Raw genomic sequence first — 20,409 nt, 5'->3', positions numbered from 1 at the left:
CAAAAGCTTTGTTTCATTGCTATAGAATTTCATCAACTTCTAGAATATCAGAATGGAAAGGGAGCTGAAACCCCAGCTAGCTTGAACTCCTCATTCTTTTTTCTCTTAAATATTTTATTTATTTATTCATGAGAGAGAGAGAGAGAGAGAGAGGCAGAGACACAGGCAGAGGGAGAAGCAGGCTCCATGCAGGGAGCCTGACGTGGGACTCGATCCTGGGTCTCCAGGATCAGGCCCTGGGCTGAAGGCAGTGCTAAACTGCTGAGCCACCTGGGCTTCTCCGAACTCATTCTATACCTGGAAGGGAAGAGAATATCTCAGTTCATACTCTGATGACACAGTGAAAGTATTGGTTCTATTCCTCCTCCTCCTCCTCTTTTTTTTCTTCTTCTTCTTCTTCTTCTTCTTCTTCTTCTTCTTCTTCTTCTTCTTCTTCTTCTTCTTCTTCTTTCTTCTTCTTCAGAGAGGGAAGGGGGAGGGGCAGAGGGAGAGAGAGAGAATCCCAAGGAGACTCCCCACTGAGCACAGAGCCTGATGTGGGGCTCAATCTCACAGCCCTGAGATCACAACCTGAGTCGAAATCAAGAGTCAGATTCTTAACTGACTGAACCACCCAGGCACTCCTATACTTCTTTACCTTCTGATACAATTTCCACAATGTTTTGAAATAACAAACTGGATATGTCAACGGATTAAAATCTCTAGCTGGATTGGAGATTCAACTTGGGTTCAACATATTTAACAAATTTTCAATGCATTCCTTCACTTTTCACTGACATTGCCTCAGTGGAATGTGGTGCAATGGAAATAGTCATTAAAAAAACCCAGACTTAATCAAAAAAGGACCCAGTTCCTCATGAAAATGTAGTTTTAAGTGGATGGAAATTATCCAGCCATCCAGCCAGCCACCCTTCCTTACATCCATCCAGAGTCGTTTACTGAATCCATGACCCCAGATGCCATCAATACGAAGATCAATAGCCCTAGCAGTACAGAAGATTACAGTCTAACAGGGAAAGTAGATTCACCAAGTTTATGACTGGAAGGAAATTTGAATGAAATCTTCATATCCTCTTAGGCATGGAAATCAAAGAAGAAATGTTTACTTAGCAAAGAGAGTAAAAAGTCTAGCTCAGCATTCAGTTTCTGGGTGTGATAGATGAGCTTTTCTGGATATGATAAAACTAGATTTTCCAGAGGGAATCTCCACTTAGAAAAACTAGAAAAGCTAAGTTTAAATTTACAGGCATTGGAGAGCACCAAAGCAGCCAGGACTTGAAGGGTCAAATTTTGAAAGAGAGAAGTATGTTGAAGTGACCCCAGCACTATGGCATTTTACCTCTGGAGTTCTGTTTCTTTCTTTCGTCTTTCTTCTTTCTCTCTTATGAGAGACACAGAGAGAGAGAGGCAGAGACATAAGCAGAGGGAGAAGCAGGCTCAGGAGCCTAATGCAGGACTCGATCCCAGGACCCCGGGATCATGACCTGAGCAGATGCTCAACCGCTGAGCCACCCAGGTGTCCCTGGAGTAATTTTCTGATGTTGAGGAACAACTAATCCAAGTTTATGACTGGAAGGAAATTTGAATGAAATCTTCATATCCTCTCAGGCATGGAAAGCAAAGAAGAAATGTTTACTTAGCAAAGGGAGTAAAAAGTCTGCACATGCAGATATCAAGACTTACATATAAAGCTACATTAGCTAAGGCAATGGCAAATCAGCTCAAAGATGGACAAGTAGAAAAATGGAATAGAACAGGGTCTAAAATATATATATAAATCACTTGATTTAATAGAAGATGATATGGTTGTAAAATGTGAAAAATATGATTCCTTTTAAAATACACAACAGGGCTAGTTGGATATTCATATGGCAATGAATCTCAACCTCTACCTCATACCATAAATATTAATTCCTGATGAATTGTATATCCAGATATAAAAGTTAAATCAATACAGTATTTGTAAGAAAACATAGGGGGACATGTTCATAATTTGGAAGTAGGCAAATAAATTTTCAATGGGATAGGAAAAGAACCAACCATAAAAGAAAATATTCTATGCTTAGTTACATTAAAATTAAGAACTTTTTTTTGTCAAAATAAATCAGAAGATGGTGAAAAAGGCATTGCATCAAATGAAGAGGATCCACATACTCAAGAAAGGACTTATATCTAGAATATATTAAGGACTCCTACAAATTAATAAAAAAGAGACAGCCCAAAAGAAAAAAGCATCATGGGCAAAAGTCTTGATCAGACATTTCACCAAACAGGGTATTCCAATAAGCATATAAACATATGAAAAGGTTTCTTTACAAGGAATATGCAAGTTAAAACCAAAAAGGTGGCTCTATCAATATCTACCAGAATAGCTAACTTTAAAGAAAAATGACAAAATCAAGTGTTAGCAAAAAATGCAGAGTGACTGGAACCCCTATCCACAGCTGGTCAGAATATAAATTGGTACCACTGTCTTGACAATATTTACTAAAGTTGAAAATATACCTATGGCCCAGCAATTTTACTCCTGGGCATAAACCCAACAGAAATCTAAATACATGCAAGAAAAGATGTGCACAAGATGGCCCATAGTAGTGCCATCCATAATAGCGTTAAACTAGAAACAACTGAGGGGCACCTAAGTTAAGAGTCCAACTTATTTTTTGACTTAGGTCATGATCTCATGGGTCGTGATATGGAGCCCTGTGTTAGGCTTTGCATTCACTGAGCAAGTCCACTTGGAGATTCTCTCCCTCTGCCCCTGCCCCCACTTCCTTGCTCTCTCTCTCTTTCTCTCTCTGTCTCTCAAATAAATAAATAAATCTTTTTAAAAAACTGCTAGCAACAATCTAACTGCCTATTACTAACTGAATGAGTCATTATTATATATTCCTAAAAAGGAGCATTATAGACCAGGTTTTCTCAATGGCAGCATAATTGACATCTTGGACCAGATAATTCTTTGCAGCCAGTCCTATGCATTGCAGGATGTTTAGCAGCATCCTGGTCTTCTACAGTAGAATCTGTCTCTGTTATGATTACCAAAGATATCTCCAGACATTATCAGCTATCTGCTGGCAGAGAGGGGACATGCAAAATTGTCCTCATTTGAGAACCACAGTAATAGACTATAGAGCAAAGAAGTCAAGGGAATTAGCCCTACATGTAACAATGTGAGTTACTCATAATATTAAAAAGGGAGCCTGGGTGATGCAGTCGGTTAACATCTGATTCTTGTTTAGCTCAGGTCATGATCTCAGCCCTGTGTCCAGCTCTAATTTCAGCTTGGAGTCTGCTTGAGAATCTCTCTCTCTCCCTCTGCCCCTCCTACTCGTGTTCTCTTTCTAAAATAAAATATATATATATATATATTTTTAAAAACCACCTAACATTAAAAGAAAGAAGCCAGATGCCAAAGAGTACTACCAGATACTTCCTCTTACACAGAATTTTTAAAAATCAGTCATATCTAATTCATAGTGTTAGAAGTCAGGATGGTGGTTACCTTTGAGGGAGGATGAGGTCATGAATTGAACAGGTGTAAGAAGGTTTTAGGGGCACCTGCAATGATCTGGTTTTGATTTGGGTAGTAATTACATAGGTAGGACCCATTTTTAAAAATTTCATAAAGATGTACTTTCCAGAATGTGTATTACTTTTTTTAAAAAAGATTTTATTTATTTATTTATTTATTTATTTATTATTTATTTATTTATTTATTTATGAGAGACACAGAGAGGCAGAGACATGGGCAGAGGGAGAAGCAGGCTCCCTGCAGAGAGCCTGATGAGAGACTCGATTCCAGGACCCTGGAATCACAACCTGAGCCAAAGGCAGATGCTCAACCACTGAGCCACCCAGGTGCCCCCAGGATGTATATTTCAATAATAGTTCTACTTCACAAAAATAGAGCTCAGTGAGAGAACCACAAGTTCTAAAAAATGTTCTGGACCATCAACGTTTAATCCAAATGGTTTTTACATAAACTTGCAGCTAAATTAGATGAGCCTCAAAATTCCTGAGACAACCACAGATCTACCATCCAATACCTGGAGTTTTAGATAGAAAACAGCCCTCCTTCCCATGGGAACCCATCCAAGAGTCATGTTGGCTTCAGAGATGAATCCTGGACAGAGCCAGATTTCTGTTTCCATTTGCTCAGGCTATGGGTCCACTGGTAAATGTATCTGCACTGATACTTCAATGCTTTCATTTTCCACTCATCTCCCTAACACTGATAAAAGTGAATAGAACCCTTTTGTCCCAGGAAGACATAAAACCATATTGATGAGAGGTCTGTTCATTAAATATCTTCAGGATGGATTAAAATGATCATGAGCTCTGGTTCTAAGAATGCAGAGACCAGTAAATAAATGTACTATTGAAAGGAGATTAGCGGTGAATGCTTAACCTACTTTGAGAACAACTTGTTTTTAACACTAAGTACCATCCATTCACATTTACATAATTAATGAACTAATTACAAACGCATCTTATCTAATCATTTAAGTGGGCCTTATGTGACCCATCCTTGCCTTCACTTCTAATTGCACTTCCTTCAAAGGAATACAACTTTACTTTCAAAACAATACCCTGTAATTTAGACCTTTTTATTAATTCAAGCCAGCCTCCTCCCACATAAAAATCAACCGGGGGTGAAAGGAAGTTGGTGTCTAAATGTTGTTCTTTTTTAAACTAAGAACTGCAAGCCAAAAGTATGGGGCTGCAAATGTTTACAGAAAGCAAATTTTCCCCAGAAAAAGGAAAAGTTGTAATGCCATCGTTTAGCCAGACGAACAGCGGTTGTGTTAAATCGGCACCAAAGCAAATGATACATACAACAGTAATTAGCGAAGATTACACAGTAATTAAAATCACGATGATTATGTGAGTGAGAATAATTTATACAATAATCTCCACGCTCACATTGCAATATGGTACAAGTCCAATAGCAACAGTGGAGAGCCATGTTTGGTAATAAATTCAAATCACAGCGTCACTAATTATGTGGTGATAGATTGGTCACTGAAGTTTAGGGATAAATTAAGTCTCTGACCAGGATACACACAATTTTATTTGGGCTTCCCAAGGCTACCAGTGGGGACCTCAAACACTTGAGTGATTTTTCTCTTTACTTACAGTCCTCTCTTTTTCCTTCTCATCCCTCCTCTAACCCCATCCCTCAACTCTGTCAGCATAATTTTGTCCACTCCCATGATTCAATCTTCCACTTGGTGGAAAACATTTGCTTTGCTTATTTGTTTTTTATCTACTCACTGTTATTCTGCTTCAGGTAAGGGACCCAGTTATTCTTTTGGGAAACTTTTCCTCCCCCAGTGTTCCTGTGGTTTGGGTGGGAATAACCGCATCTCCCAGAACCAGGTGAGAACACCAACTTGAGCCTAGGATAAGAGACTCCTTCATTCCCTTTATCCATTCTGACTGGTTCAGAATAGCCATGTGACTCCCTTTGGGCCAATGAAAGTCAAGCTCAGGATTTTTGTGGAACTGTTTAGAAAAGAGAAGCCCTCTTTACTTTTGGACTCTGGGTGGTGCAGACATGAGCTGGAAGGTCTTGGCCACCATCTTGCTACCTCAGAAAAAAGCCAATGTAGAGAAGAGTAGAGCAGAGAGGTTGCTGAGGGATCAAATACCCAAGATCATTTTTTGAATCCCTGGATCCAATAATGCCTGAAGCTAGATCTACCTTTGTTTCCAAGCTGCATGAGATAATGCTAGTTTTCATTTTGCACAAGCCAGGTTGAGTTGGGTTTCATGTCATTGATACCCTCCACCAATCCTAGTAATTATATTATGCAGAGAAGTTCTGGCATCTCCATGGATCCAGACCAGAGTTCAAAACTTCTGGATGGTTCCACTTGCATGTCCTTAAACGCATCAAATTCAACATGTTTAAAACCATTTACTGAACCTCCACTGTCATTGGCAAGGGATTCTCTGTCATGCTCATGGTTTTCTGCTGCAAGTCTGGTCCACTTCCACAATCTCTGGTATGTGAGATTATTATAACCCAGTCATAGGGTTCCCTAGTCCTGCCTGTCACCATCCCTGACTTCAAGAGCAGCACTGCCCAGGCCAGCCAGGATGAAGGAAGGAGAGTGGAAGGGAACTCTTGCTTAGTAAACACCAGCTTGGTGCCAGGGCTTCCACCAGCCACTATATAACTATTAACTCTTTAATCTTGCAAAGGGGATATAATCATGGAGGAGAGGCTGTAACGTGCTCATGACCAGGTGGCTAATAAGTTTGGATTAGAAACCAGGTCTACCACACCGCACAGTCTATTGTTCTCCTCTTACCTCTTTTGAAATAGGTCTTCAAGATCTCTGCCAGAGCTGGTTTAACACTGTGTCCACCACTCACCTCCGTCCTTGGTCTGCACTCTGGGGGAGCTGAGGCCCAGACCTTGAGTATTCCTCCCTATATTCCATCAACACTGGAGACAGTTGAGCAGTCTGACAAATTTACCCTTAGTGTTGACAGCAGAAGCATCCTTCAAATCACCCTGGTGAGGGGTCATCTAACTTCTATCCACTGTCAGTCATTTGCTCCATGCATATTTATTATCTACTATGTGTCAGGCACTGTGCTAGGTGCTGACGTACAAGAAGAAAAAGACAAGGTTTTTTTTTTTTTTTTTCTTAAAAGGCTGCTAAGATGTTTGAATTCCATCCTGTTCTATCCTGGAAGGCAGAGATCACCAAAGTTTTTCTGTAAAGGGCAGACGGCAATTATTTTTGGCCTGGAGGCCATCTGGTTTCTGTTGCAACTACTCAGTTCTGCCGTCATGGTGCAGAGAGAGTCACCAACAATATGCAAACTCAAAAATGAAAATGTGGGCATGGCTGGGTTCCAATAAAACTTTATTTACAAAAACAAATCGAGCGCCAGATCTGGCCTGTAGGCAGGAGTTTGCTGACTTTTGAAGTAGGAGATGGGAAGCCACTGCAGCCAGACTTTCACTTTAAAGGGATCATACTGGCTGAGGTGTGGGGGATGGACCAAGGGAAGATGGTTTTGGAAGTTTTTTGTCAGCATCTAGGACAGAAATGATGGCAGCCTGACTTACAGGGGTTGGCAGTGAGGATGGAGAGAAGCAGAGAGAGCCAAGAGTGTTGGAAGGGGACAGGATAAACAAGATTTGGGGATCCGTTGAATATGAGGATGAAAGAGAGGGGATGATAATCTGAGACTATCCAGCTTGGGTGACTTTATGAATGGATAGAACCACCAAATGATACTGATTACACACAGTGGGCAGGGAGGCAGGAGTTCCTCCTGGATATGCAGGGAGACATGTGGTTGGCAGATCTCAATGTAGACAATTAAATACGATGTCTACGTTTAAAACCTAGGAGAACATAAGAGCTGGATGTCTAGATTTGGGGGTTGCCTACTTACAGTAGAGGAGTTAAAATCACAAAAAGGTTATCTGGGATCAGGTAGGGAGCAAAACAGTCAAGTGAGGGCAGAGTACCCCCACTGCCCCCCAGATTTGGGGATTGAGGGTGGGAAGGAAAAGACCAGAAAAGAGAGGTTTGAGGAACTCCAAGGAGCAGAAACGTCTACAAGGCTGAGTGAATAGAGAAGTGTTTGACAGTTTGCCAATGCTGGGGAGAAGTCCAGAAAAAGATCAAGACTGGAGACTACTTCATGTATTATTTTTTAAAAAGATTTTATTTATTTGAGACTCAGAGAGAGAGAGAGAGAGAGAGAGAGAGAGAGAGAGAGAGAAAGCATGAGTGTCAGGGTAGGGGGGAGCAGAGGGAGAGGGAGAAGCAGGCTCCCTACTGAGCAAGGAGCCTAATGCAGGGCTCGATCCCAGGACCCCAAGATCATGACCTGAGCCTAAGGCAGACGCCTAACCAACTGAGCCATCCAGGCAACCCCAAAGATGAATTTATAGGCAACACAGAGGTGGAGGCAGTTATTATTATTATTTTTTTTTACTGGGAATGAACCAAGAATTTAGGGTTTAGGGTCTCTTTAGAGTGAAGGACAAAGGTAGAAAGAAAGTTGGGATGGTTTGGAATAATGACCAATGGTTTGAAATGACTGGTCCATGACCAGACATCAGCATTCTGTTCCACTGGGTCAATTCAGACTTGTCAGCACATGGATCCTGCACAATGGGGTGAGAGACCTGGGTTGGGGGTCATTTGGGTTTGGGGAAGAAGGAAAAGCCTGATATACTGTGAAGACAAGAAGGAAGTGGGGGGAGGTCCTCCAGCTTTATCACTCTTCCAGTGAGGGCTGAGGCAGGAGAGTCCAGGCACACGGAGTGCGGTCTAGGTGTGAGGTGAGTGCGCCAGTCCTAGGACGGCCCTGGCACCACCTGCAGCCAGATATTTAGAGAGATTCCTAAGCCAAGTATGACTGCCACCACCAAGCCTATAAACTTCCTCTCTGGGGGCCATGGAGGTAATTTAGTGTCTCCATCTCCAGAAGCTTTTGCATTTATCAGCGCAGCTGCATGGTTCCTGGACTATAAATCATAAGGCTTTAGGTGTATTTCTCTGGGGTTGACGTCCCCTTATAAATAATGCAGGGAATGCTTTTATTTTTTGGCAGAAGACCACTTTCTCTCTCTCTCTTCTGTTTTTAAAGTGACCTTCCTTCTCAGTCAAACTCAAAATGTCCAAGAGACCCATTTATTGAGCCCAGCAATGGGTCAGGTAGTGTGGGGCTGGGGATACAGGTGTGTCATCCTCTCCTACCGCACAGTCTCCTAGCAGAAAGGACACTGGGACAATCCGGTAGTATCCAGTCACATTTAACATACAAATGCCCTTGGACTCACAGAATCATTTGCCCCTGTGGATAAGAATGTGTGTGTGTCTGTTGGTGGGAATGTGAAATGGTGCAGCCACTCTGGAAAACTGTGTGGAGGTTCCTCAAAGAGTTAAAAATAGACCTGCCCTACGACCCAGCAATAGCACTGTTGGGGATTTACCCCAAAGATACAGATGCAATGAAACTCTGGGACACCTGCACCCCGATGTTTATAGCAGCAATGTCCATAATAGCCAAACTGTGGAAGGAGCCTCAATGTCCATCGAAAGATGAACGGATAAAGAAGATGTGGTTTATTTATACAATGGAATATTACTCAGCCATTAGAAATGACAAATACCCACCATTTGCTTCAACATGGATGGAACTAGAGGGTATTATGCTGAGTGAAATAAGTCAATCGGAGAAGGACAAACATTATATGTTCTCATTCATTTGGGGAATATAAATAATAGTGAAAGGGAATAGAAGGGAAGGGAGAAGAAATGGGTAGGAAATATCAGAAAGGGAGACAGAACATAAAGACTCCTAACTCTGGGAAACAAGCTAGGGGTGGTGGAAGGGGAGAAGGGCGGGGGGTGGGGTGAATGGGTGATGGGCACTGAGGGGGGCACTTGACGGGATGAGCACTGGGTGTTATTCTGTATGTTGGCAAATTGAACACCAATAAAAAATAAATTTATTATTAAATAAATAAATAAATAAATAAATAAATAAATAAAGCTACAGGGGGAATAAAAAGCAATTGTCAAATAAAAAAAATAAAAATAAATAAAAAAATGTGTGTGTGTGTATGTATGTGTGTGTTTTAAAGGCTTATAGGCTCAGAGAAAATGTCCTGAAAACCTCTGAAAGCAAAAAAGACAACTTTAATTAAATAAACCGTGGCATGACTTGAAGATCTTTTGCAGGACTTGAAAAAACTGAGACCTGCCTGGGCGTACTGATAAGGAAAGGTCACCAAAATATATTGTCGAGGGAAAGGAGCACATTGTAAGAATTTATGCAGAGCATAAGGTACATAATAGGGCATAACATCATTTATGTCTTTTAAAAGCCCACAAATGTGTGATATATTTGGTACAGGTACATATATGTTTAAACATCCAGAGAGAAAGGTGTCAAAGGGGGCACACCGAACGGAAGGTGGTGGATACCTCTGGGAAGGGAGCTGAGATTGGGGTTGTGGTTAAGAGGACTTTAGCTTTTGGGGTGCCTGGGCAGCTCAGTCGGTTAAACGTCTGACTCTTGATTTCAGCTCAGGTCATGATCTCAGGGTTGTGAGATTGAGCCCCATGTCAGGCTCTGCTCTAGGGGTACAGCCTGACTAAGACTGTCTCCCTTTCTCTCTGCTCCATATCCATTCTCCTGCTTGAGGGCATGTGCGCGCTTTCTCTCTCTCTCTCTCAAGAGGATTTTAGCTCTTTCTATTATATTTTAAGTTCTTGAAGAGAGCAAGTATTCATAGATTACTTGCACAGTTAGAAGGCACTGGAAGGCACCTGAGCTCTAAGGCCGGACCTCACTATAAATTTGGATAAGATACTTCCTTCCACAGACCTCTGTGTTCCCCATCTGCATAATGAGCAAATTAGATCAGATAATCCCAGTGGTTCCTTCCAATTCAGAAGTTCGAGAATCTTTAAATTGTAAACGTATTCCAAGGGCGGTGCTCAAAAGTTTCAGGGCTTACTGCCATAGGATCTGGCACTCAGTAGGCATCTTTTGGAATGATGCTGAATGTTGAATAATAATCCTTATGCAGTTTTAATATTAAGAATAGATGTTCGCCAGTAAATTTTGCAGGTGAGTGATTTGCACCCCGCCTCCACCCACTCTGGATAAATATCAGAGAGCCATGGCAGTGCAACAAATACAAATATAGGCTTTGGATGGATTTCAACCTGGGTTCAAAGATTGGCTCTTCTGGGATGCCTGGGTGGCTCAGTGGTTGAGCATCTGCCTTGGGCTCAGGTTGTGATCCCAGGGTTGTGGGATCAAGCCCCGCATTGGGCTCCCCGGAGGGAGCCTGTTTCTCCCTCTGCCTATATCTCCGCCTCTCTCTCTGTGTCTCTCATGAATAAATAAAATCTTAAAAAAAAAAAACAACTTAACCCTCCCCCCCCACAAGACTGGCTCTTCCACTTACTTGCTATGGGACATTGATCAATTACTGGCCCTCTGGGAGTCACAGTCCGTGCTGAGATATAACCAGGTATGGTCAATATTTTTGCTCCAGCTTTTATATTATGGTTAGTTATTCACTCAACAAACATTTACTATTTATTGTTTGAGAGAGAGACAGAGAAAGAGATACTGTGGTGTGTGGGTGGGTAGGGAGGGGTCGAGGGAGAAGAAGAGAAAGAATCTCAGGCAGGCTCCATATCCAAGAATCCAATGCAGGGCTTGATCTTACAACCCTGATATCATGACCTGAGCCAAAATCTATCAGACCCTTAACTGACTGAGCCATCCAGGCACCTTCTCAACAAACATTTATTGGCACCAACTGTGTGCTAACCCCAGGAATGCAGACATAAAGAAAATAGACAAGGACCCTTATCATCCCTCCTTGCTTCCTGTTCTATCACTGTCCTTGGTGTAGGCACCACTGTTCTGAACTGTCCAGGGACAAACCTGAGGACTTGGAAGGGGGGAAAGGAAAGAATAGGGGAGCTAGGCTCTGGACAGCCTGCCTGGGGATGCCAAGGACAGATGCTGCTTGAGGCACAGCTATAGGAGCAAGGTAAGACTGTGCCTGGACCAGTTGTGGGCCTCATATTCCTATTCTGTCATAGTGAGATTAATATCTGTCTCCTGGGTTTCCTTGGGGCATTGAGTAGATACCAACATCAACAAAGCCAATTTTCTTGAGCTCCTTCTAGGTGCCAGTCTGAATGAAGACACATTTGTGCATCATCTCATTAACCTGACAACAACCCAGATCGATTCCCAAAGAAACACAGACGGAGAAGTTCAGAAATCTTGCCCCAAATCTCACTGCCCCAAGTCCTCCATGAAGGTTGCAATCAACCTCTTCCACGCTCATTAATGTTGCGCTTTTGACCCCTCCAGTGAATCAGGAGTGTTCTCAATGTTCTCTTGAATGGTGAGCCCTTTCCAGAAGGTTTCCAATTTACTTTGCCCAGACACATCAGAGGACGCGCTATCTCTGGCGGCTCTAGCATTTCAAATGGATTTCTTAAATAGTAAGATCTGAAAGTTGAAATTACTCCTTGGTCCATGGGCTGCAGAAAGGATGCTGTGTTAGCAGGCATGGAAATATCATGAATCCTGCATGTCTCCACTCCATCAGAGCCCATGGGTGACCAGGTGTGCTGCCAAAGAGCAGTGTGATTCTGAAAGGCATTCTTTTTTTTCTGAGCAGCAGGTCTCAACAATGGGCTTGAAATATTCAGGCAGCCTTATTGTAAACAGATGTACTGTCATCTTGGCTTTATTGTTCCATTTATAGAGCATGGGAAGAATAGATTTAGTATAATTCTTAAGGGCCCTGGGATTTTCAGAATGGTAAGTGAGCACCAGCTTCCACTCACAGACACCAGCTGCATGAGCCCCTCCCAAGAGAGTCAGCCTGTCCTTTGAAGCTTTGAAGCCAGGCACTGACTTCTCCTCTCTAGCTATGTAAGTCCTCTGGTAGTAGGCTCTTGCATCTACACTGGAAATCTGTTGTTTAGTGTGGCCACCTTCGTGAATGATCTTAACTGGATCTTCTGGAGAACTTACTGCAGCTTCTCCATGAGCACCTGCTGCTTCACCTTGCGCTCTGTGTTATGGAGATGGCTTCTTTCCTTAAGAAAGCCAACCTTTCCTCGTGAGCCAACCTCTGCTAGCTTCAAATGTTTCTTCTGTAGCCTCCTCACCTCTCTCAGCCTTCACAGAATTAAAGGGAATTAGGGCCTTGTTCTGGTAACTAGGCTTTGGTTTAAGAGAGTGTTGTGCCAGTTTTGAGCTTCCATCCAGACCACTCACACTTTCTCCAGATCAGCAATAAGGCTGTTTTCTTTCCTTATCATTCATGTGTTCCCTGGAGTAGCACTTGTCATGTCTGTCAAGATCTCTTCCTTTGTGTCCACAACTTGGCTAAGTGTTTGGCACAAGAGGCCTAGCTGTTGGCCTCTTTCAGCTCTTGATGTGCCTTCCTCACGAAGCTGAATCATTTCTAGCTTTTGATTTAAAGTGAGAGATGTGTGACTCTTCCTTTCACTTGAACACTTAGAGGCCACTGTAGGTTTATTAATTGGCCTAAGTTATTTTTTAAAAAGATTTTATTTATTTGATAGAGAGGGAGAGAGAGAGCATGAGCAGGAGAGAGGAGAGAGAGAAGCAGACTAGTCTCCCTGCTGAGCAGGGAGCCTGAGGCTCAATCCTAGGACCCTAGGGTCATGACCTCAGCCAAAGTCAGACACTTAGACAACTGAGCCAAGCAGGTGCCCCTTGACCTAATTTCAATATTGTTGTGCCTCAGGGAATAGGGAAGCCCGAGAAGAGGGAGAGAGACAAGGGAATGGCTAGTCGTGGAGAAGTCAGAACACATACAACATTTACTGATTAAGTTCAACATCTCATATGGGTGTGTTATTCGTCATGCCTCAGAATAATTACAATAGCAACATCAAAGATCATTGATCACAGTTCATCATAACAAATATAATAAGGAGAAAGTTTGAAATATTGCAAGAATTACCAAAATGTGACACAGAGAGCCGGAGCAAGAGCTGTTGGAAAAAATGGCACTGATTGACTTGCTTGACAAACCTCCAATTTGTAAGAAACACAATATTTGACAGTGCAATCGGCGAACACGATAAAGCAAGGTATGCCTGTACAATTCTAATTATGAAACTTGGATATGATGTTAATGAGCATTCACATCCTGCTATGGCCACCCCTGGTTCTGCCTCTGCTGCCTTATACACTGGCTAATGGGGGAAACCAGGGGGTATGTATTTATCAGGAGAGCACAAAGCCCTCATCCTTTGGGGTTCACAGAAGAGGTGGCTCTTTTTCCATATAGGTTTTTGTTTTTAATTAAGAGCAGTAATCAGATAATCTTGCTTTAATTAACTCCCCAGATGCATTCCCACTCTTGGAGCCTCTCTTTGATATTTTCGACATCAAATTTTTCAGCCTAAGATTATCTGCAGGCATGCATCAGACATTTGCCATTTGCTGAATATGCCCAAAAGGTTAGCATGAATTTCCACTCCCTTCTTTTTGTAGAGACAGCATCCCCCTCCTTCAGAGCAAACACATTTCAAGTCAGGATGGGGTTGTCTGCATTTGCTCCTTGAGTCTGTGACTTTTCTTTCTACTTTATCACACTGGTTCTTCTGGTATCACAAAAGCAGTATGTATTTCATCTTAATTATGCATCTGCTTAATCCATAACTTCTGATTTATGGCCATTAGCTCCTAATTACAAGAAGGCCACCCTTGAAAAGGAAAACCAAATGAGCTGAGAGAAACAAAGCTGGCTGAAAAACAAGAGTGAAGATGGATTTAAGTCCTAAACTAAGAGTGGATCCCAAGGCCCGTTTGTCAGAGGAACCTATTGTTGGCAATCCTACAGATTTGCAAGAGTTTATCTTAGGTCATAACTGAATCCATCTCCCTCTGTGATGGGGAAAATATAAAACCTTGACATTCAAAACAAAGCTAAAAATTCTAAGGGAGAAATCATCCAGCCCAACTGTCTCCATACTGATTTGCCATTAAAAGAACACCCCAAAATATAGAAATGCCAAAGTTAATATGTTTACAAAAGAAAAATTGAAATCCAGAACTACCTATAAACAGAAAATAAGTATGACTAGCTTTAGATAGAAGGCAACTATAATAAATCCACAGTTATTTAAAAAATCTTCACCACATGCTATTTAAAAATCATTGGGAAAACCTGCTTTAGGAAGCGTTGCATTAGGTTCTCATCATTTCAACTGGAGCAGTAAACAGAATTATACTTCCTGTTGCACAAATGAGGAAATGAAGGCTTGGAGAGGATCATCGACCTGCCTAAAGTCATTCAGCTAAGTGGCAGGGTTATAGCTCAAACTGTCCAAGGCCATGCTTATCCTTGCTTTAGCTGGAGAAAATGGAAGACATGAACAACAACCTTCAAGGCATCACATTCTTCAAGTTATCACCCATCCAGTGGCAGCAGAGAGATAATCTTACCTGGGGCTGAGAATGTGGCTGCTGCTGGCTGACTGTCGAGAGGGGCTCCTCATGGTATCTGTGGCCAGGGACAGCGTACAACTCAACCAGGACTGCAGACTGCCCTCTGGCTGGGAACTGAGGATGGAGACATTATCTCTAGAACCAGAAAACAGGGTGCTGTCAGCACAATGACAACCACACTAACAGCAATAACTAGATATTCACCCCTAAGCATAAGCCAGGCATGTGCTACAACCTGTACATGCATAACCTCAATCAGTGCTCACAACACCATCCCTGAGAGATGGGAGCCAGTTCTGTCCCCATTACATAGATGAGAGTAATGGGATCTGAGGAGGCCAACGTGGGTCTTGTCAAGGTCATCCACTTAGTCAGTGATGAAGCTGGAGTGCAAATCCTGGTCTCTCCGATTCCAATGTCCATGCTCTTAACCACATTCTTCCTTAGAGAGGTACTCTAATACAGATGTTGAGGCAACTCAGATTTTAGAGTAAAAGTTGGCACTGAATTTTATACCAAATAAAATGTCCATGGAATATGCCAAGTGTGAAGATCTTAACTCTTTGCCTGCCTTAACCAGAATGTCTTTGTAGATAGACGACTTTTATATCCTCTAATTCTTAAATTAGGCCTTGTGTGGGCCTGTCATTGATGTGGGTACTCAACAATGGTTTTATATTCTGGTTTATATACTCACACAACTATATCAATATTGATATGTATATCAATATATGTATCTATATCTACCTATACTTGTGTCTGTCTATAAATTTTTTTGCTTGTTTATAGAATACTCTATGGCGGGCAACATGGGAAGGAGCTTTAAATATGAATCCAACATTGACCCTGTCCTCAAGACTCCATCTTAGAGGAGCACACATCTATAGAAATAACCACAAAATAAAGGAGAAAATTATTAATGCCAAGAGAGGGACAGAAGGTAGGAGAATAAGGAAGGAGCATTGATTTGCTTCTTGGAGGCATAAGGGAAGGCATTAAGTAATGATAGTTGAGCCACAACTTGTTTGAAGGTTGGTTATCTCTAGAACCAGAAAACGGGGTGCTGTCAGCACCTGTTCTTCTGCCTGAAGAAAGGAATTTGAGCTGGAAGGAACAGCATACACATAACTATGAGTAGGGCATGGATGATATGGAAAGCAGGAGTCCCAGGTAGAGAGGGAAGGAAGGGTCAGATATGTGTGGGGCTCAAATGTCAGTCTGAAAAGTCTATTCTGAGGCAATAGGGAGCCATTGAGGATATTTGAGGATGTCGGTGGCATGCCAAGTGGTAGGCTTCTTTCTGTCTGGAAGAAGTTGCACAGTTCAATAACATGTCCCCAGTGCTATATGTTATGATCATGGAGTCAGAGCTATCATAGACATTGCTAGTAATTCTCCAAGTGGGTGTGGATGTTCCCACTGGACACAGAGAGCCAGGGGCTTATTCTTGGCTTCAATGTCAACTGCCCAGTTCTATTTGGGGTTAACTTACATCTCTTTTCTGCCACTGCTGTAGTCCACTGCTGTCTGGACACTAGAAAGAGACACAAGAAAGAGTCTGTTATCCTTGTGCTGTCAGGAAAGAACATAGTCCTTGGTGTTAGACATATTTAGGTTTGAGTTCCACTTCCAACCTTTGCTCCTGTGTGATCTCAGGCAAGTCACTTGCCTTCTCTGACTCCCCTGCATTCCTTTGTAAAATGTGGTTGCGAATAGGACTGAGGTGTGGAGCAGATGCTTCCTGTGAAGCAAGATAATCCCTAGAAAGATCTCGGCACAAATAAATAGTGTTGATTAAAAGGAAACAACCATGATCACTGCTCTTGTTTTAGGACAACCACTACTGCTATTATTAACAGCACCATTACTGTCAACAAGCCATGCATTTGCTTTATGTTCTTTGTGAGTGCTAGCGAATCAGACAAGAGGGCAGGTGGCCAGCTTTCTAGGGCATTCTGGGAAATGCTGAGACTAATTACTGTAGTAGCTATTCTGTAGGGAGCATCCCTTCATTCAACAAATATGCTTTACCTGCGATCTCATCTAACCATCCTGCCTCTGTCCATTTAGTGAACAAAGAAACTGGCACCTTTGCTTAAGATCACACAGCTTTGAATCCCAGGTCTGTAAGAGCTATTAACCTCATGCTCTTCATCAAAAGGCAGTTGCCCAGTGTGTGGGTGTAGACAGCGAAACCACAACCTCAGATGCCTAAGACCTCATTTGAATCCTGGGTTCACAGGCCAGGGCCTCCCAGTTTTATTCTTCGTGTGGAATCTGGGAAATTTCTTCCTTAAAAAACCTGGTCATGGGGTAGCCCGGGTGGCTCAGCGGTTTAGTGCAGCCTTCAGCCCAGGGCCTGATCCTGGGGACCTGGGATCGAGTCCCACGTTGGGCTCTCACTGCCTGTGTCTCTGCCTCTCTCTCTCTCTGTCTTTCATGAATAAATAAATAAAATCTTAAAAAAAAACAAAAACCTGGTCATGGGGCACCTGGGTGGCTCAGTGGTTGAGGGTGTGCCTTTGGCTCAGGTCGTGATCCTGGGGTCCTGGGATTGAGTCCTGTATCATACTCCCCACTGGGATCCTGATTCTCCCTCTGCCTGTGTCTCTGCCTCTTTATCTGTGTCTCTCATGAATAAATAGGTAAAATATTGAAAGAAGAAAGAAAGAAAGAAAGAAAGAAAGAAAGAAAGAAAGAAAGAAAGAAAGCCAGGTTGCCTCTCCAAGGGTTGTACCTGTGGCTCCTTGGTCCCTACTCTCAAGGGTCTGTTTGTCCTGGGGCTTCTATTCAGACATGTCTGTCCCCACCAGGACAGCAAGTAGCCCTCCTGAACCAAAAACATGTCTTATTCATCCATTTGGCTCCAGTGTTCAGGCCAGACCAGAAGTTCTCTCAGATACTGCTTTGTGAATTCAGAGAACTTCTGCTGTGAGCCAAGTCCAACCTATCAATGTTTTTATAAATAAAGTTTTATTAAAATACAGCCCCACTAACTCATTTCCATTTTGCCCATGACTGCTTTTGCTCTATAGTAGCAGAGGAGTTGCAAGAAAGATCATATGACCCCCGAAGCCTAACATACTTACTATCTAGCCCTTTAAAGAGAAGATTGATGTGACTCCCCCCAGCCCACCACCACCACTACCACAGTAAAACAAAAGCAACTTTTGTGAATGAGCCTCGGAGTGGAAGAATAATCACCCCCGGAGATGTCAATATCCAAATCCTCAATCCCAAGAACCTGTAGCTATGTTTCTTGACCTAGTAAAAGGGACTCTGCAGATGTGGTTAAGGCTAAGGATCCTGAGATGGGGAAGTTATCCTGGATTATTTGGGTGGCCCAATCTATGCACTTACAGCCTTCAAAGCAGGGAACTCTCCCCAGGTTTGGTCAGAGGAAGACATGGCTACGGTAGAATGGCCACAGATGCAACATTGCTGGCTCTGAAGATGGAAGTGTGGCAAGGCAAGGTGTGTTGATACCTTCTACAAAATGGAAAAGGTGAGAAAATGCATTCTCCCCTAGAGTCTCCAGAAGGAACACAGTCCTTCTGACTCCTTGACTAGGCCAGGGAGATTCTTGTTGGGCTTCTAATCATCACAACTCCAAGATAATAAAATCCATGTTGGTTAAAGATACCAAATTTGTGACAATTTGCTGTGGCACCAATAAAAAGCCCTGCAATAGGACAAAAGTGTCTTTGGTGAGTGATCTTGAATCTTCTTGGAGATCTAAACACAAAGTCTTGATGCAGCTTTTTAAGAAACTATTTGAAAATACTGAAAAATGACACTTTGTGAACTGGAGCAGTCCATGTGAGTAGATCAAAGTCTGATCCTGCTAGTGACCTGAGTCTTTCTAAGGCTCTACTGGGCTAGGGTTGTGGACAGAATAGAAGAGTGAGAAAAAGGCAAACAAACCCTAGAGGCCTCGCGGTGTGGTCCTTTCCCACCCTCTTTCCTGCTTGGGATCTCAGTTTCCCCATCTGTGATCTAAGGAGTTTAGGCCAATGAGCTGAGGCCTTGTCCAGCTTAGATGCTTGATGATTATATACACTGAAAAGGATATACTTGTCCCTAAAGCAGGAGTCCTAAGTCATATTGGTGAGAATCTTTTGTGAAGAATCTAGAACGTACACTTCTACTTCTCCAAATGCACAAATCCTGATTCAAATTTTGGGGCAATGCCTGAGACGTCATGGTATCATTTAGACTTCATGCATGGAAACCCCCTCCCGTGAACTACTGACCCCAGGCTAAGGACACTGGTTCCAGCTAGCCAAAGAAACTAAGGATGTGGTAGGCAAGGGCCCTTGGAGGCAGAGTAGTTCCAATGAATAGGGCTAAACCTTCTGAGTGTTGATTGAAAGAAAAAAAACCTGAAGACACCTGTGGCCCAAGCTATTGAGTTGTAAATGGTGTGACATTCCTCTTTAAAAATAGAGAGGCTTAGTTGTACGGGAACAGGAACAGGTTTTCTTGTGGCCACAGACAGAGAGGATAGGCAAACGCTGGCTGCAACAGGGATGGGATTTGGGAAAAGTTGTGGGGGGGCGGGGGGCTTCCCACCCCAGGATTCCATGACTCTGGATTAAAAGAGGCTGTGCTCACAGGTCCTAGTGGGTGTCCAGGCAACTTCACATCTCCATAGTCCTAAGGCAACTTGCCTTGAGCGCTATAGGAGACAAACTCTCTCTGCTGGGCAGCCAGGCGTGCTCCCTGACACACTTCATTTGACTGAACAACAATCTTTAATTGAACCTGACCCAGGAAAGTCTTTACAGGACAACACACCTAATCAAAGCACCTGCTGGTGTTAATCCATGCCCACTATTCACCCTTGAATGAGTGTCAGCCCCATGGCTGAACTCAGTGTTTAAATCTGTCCCCTTCTGAAAGGGCTCTCCCCTCACCCCAGACTAAAGAACCGTTCACTTTGAGATGTATAGTTGTGTTCAACGTCTGCTCTCCATTCCTTTCCATCCACTTCATGCTGCCCACCTCACCAGATGCCAAGGAGGCTGATATATCTGGGCCACATCCATAGGCTCCCTGCCCTGTGACCTCCCCTTGGGTGTGGCCAGTAGGGAGCTCAGATGGCAGCTGGAGGGAAGGATGGAAGAGAAGAAGCTGGAGTATTTATTCTCTTAGAATTCTCCCTCCTGGGGCACCTGGGTGGCTCAGTGGTTGAGCTTCTGCCTTTGGCTCAAGTCATGATCCTGGGGGTCCTGGGATCAAGTCCTACATCAGTCTTCCCACAGGGAGCCTGCTTCTCCCTCTGCCTGTGTCTCTGCCTCACTCTCTAGGTCTCTCCTGAATAAATAAAATCTAAAAAAGAAAGAAAGAAAGAAAGAAAGAAAGAAAGAAAGAAAGAAAGAAAGAAAGAAAGAA

The 20,409-nt window shown here is 42.9% G+C and overlaps 1 protein-coding gene across 1 annotated transcript in view; it reads right to left on the bottom strand.

Moving 5' to 3' along the window:
• MYO18B (myosin XVIIIB) overlaps nucleotides 1-20,409 on the bottom strand; it is a gene marked incomplete at its 5' end in the record, with an annotated part of 239,487 nt that overhangs the window by 12,472 nt on the left and 206,606 nt on the right. The window contains 2 exons of the mRNA XM_049102131.1: nucleotides 15,013-15,150; nucleotides 16,508-16,549. Of these exons, the coding sequence (XP_048958088.1) occupies nucleotides 15,013-15,150; nucleotides 16,508-16,549 (180 nt within the window). The remainder of the gene's footprint in view (nucleotides 1-15,012; nucleotides 15,151-16,507; nucleotides 16,550-20,409) is intronic.

This window comes from Canis lupus, chromosome 26 (genome assembly GCF_003254725.2).
Source record: "Canis lupus dingo isolate Sandy chromosome 26, ASM325472v2, whole genome shotgun sequence".
In the NCBI taxonomy this organism is placed as follows: domain Eukaryota; kingdom Metazoa; phylum Chordata; class Mammalia; order Carnivora; family Canidae; genus Canis; species Canis lupus.
This window is presented reverse-complemented; position numbering and strand designations above follow the sequence as displayed.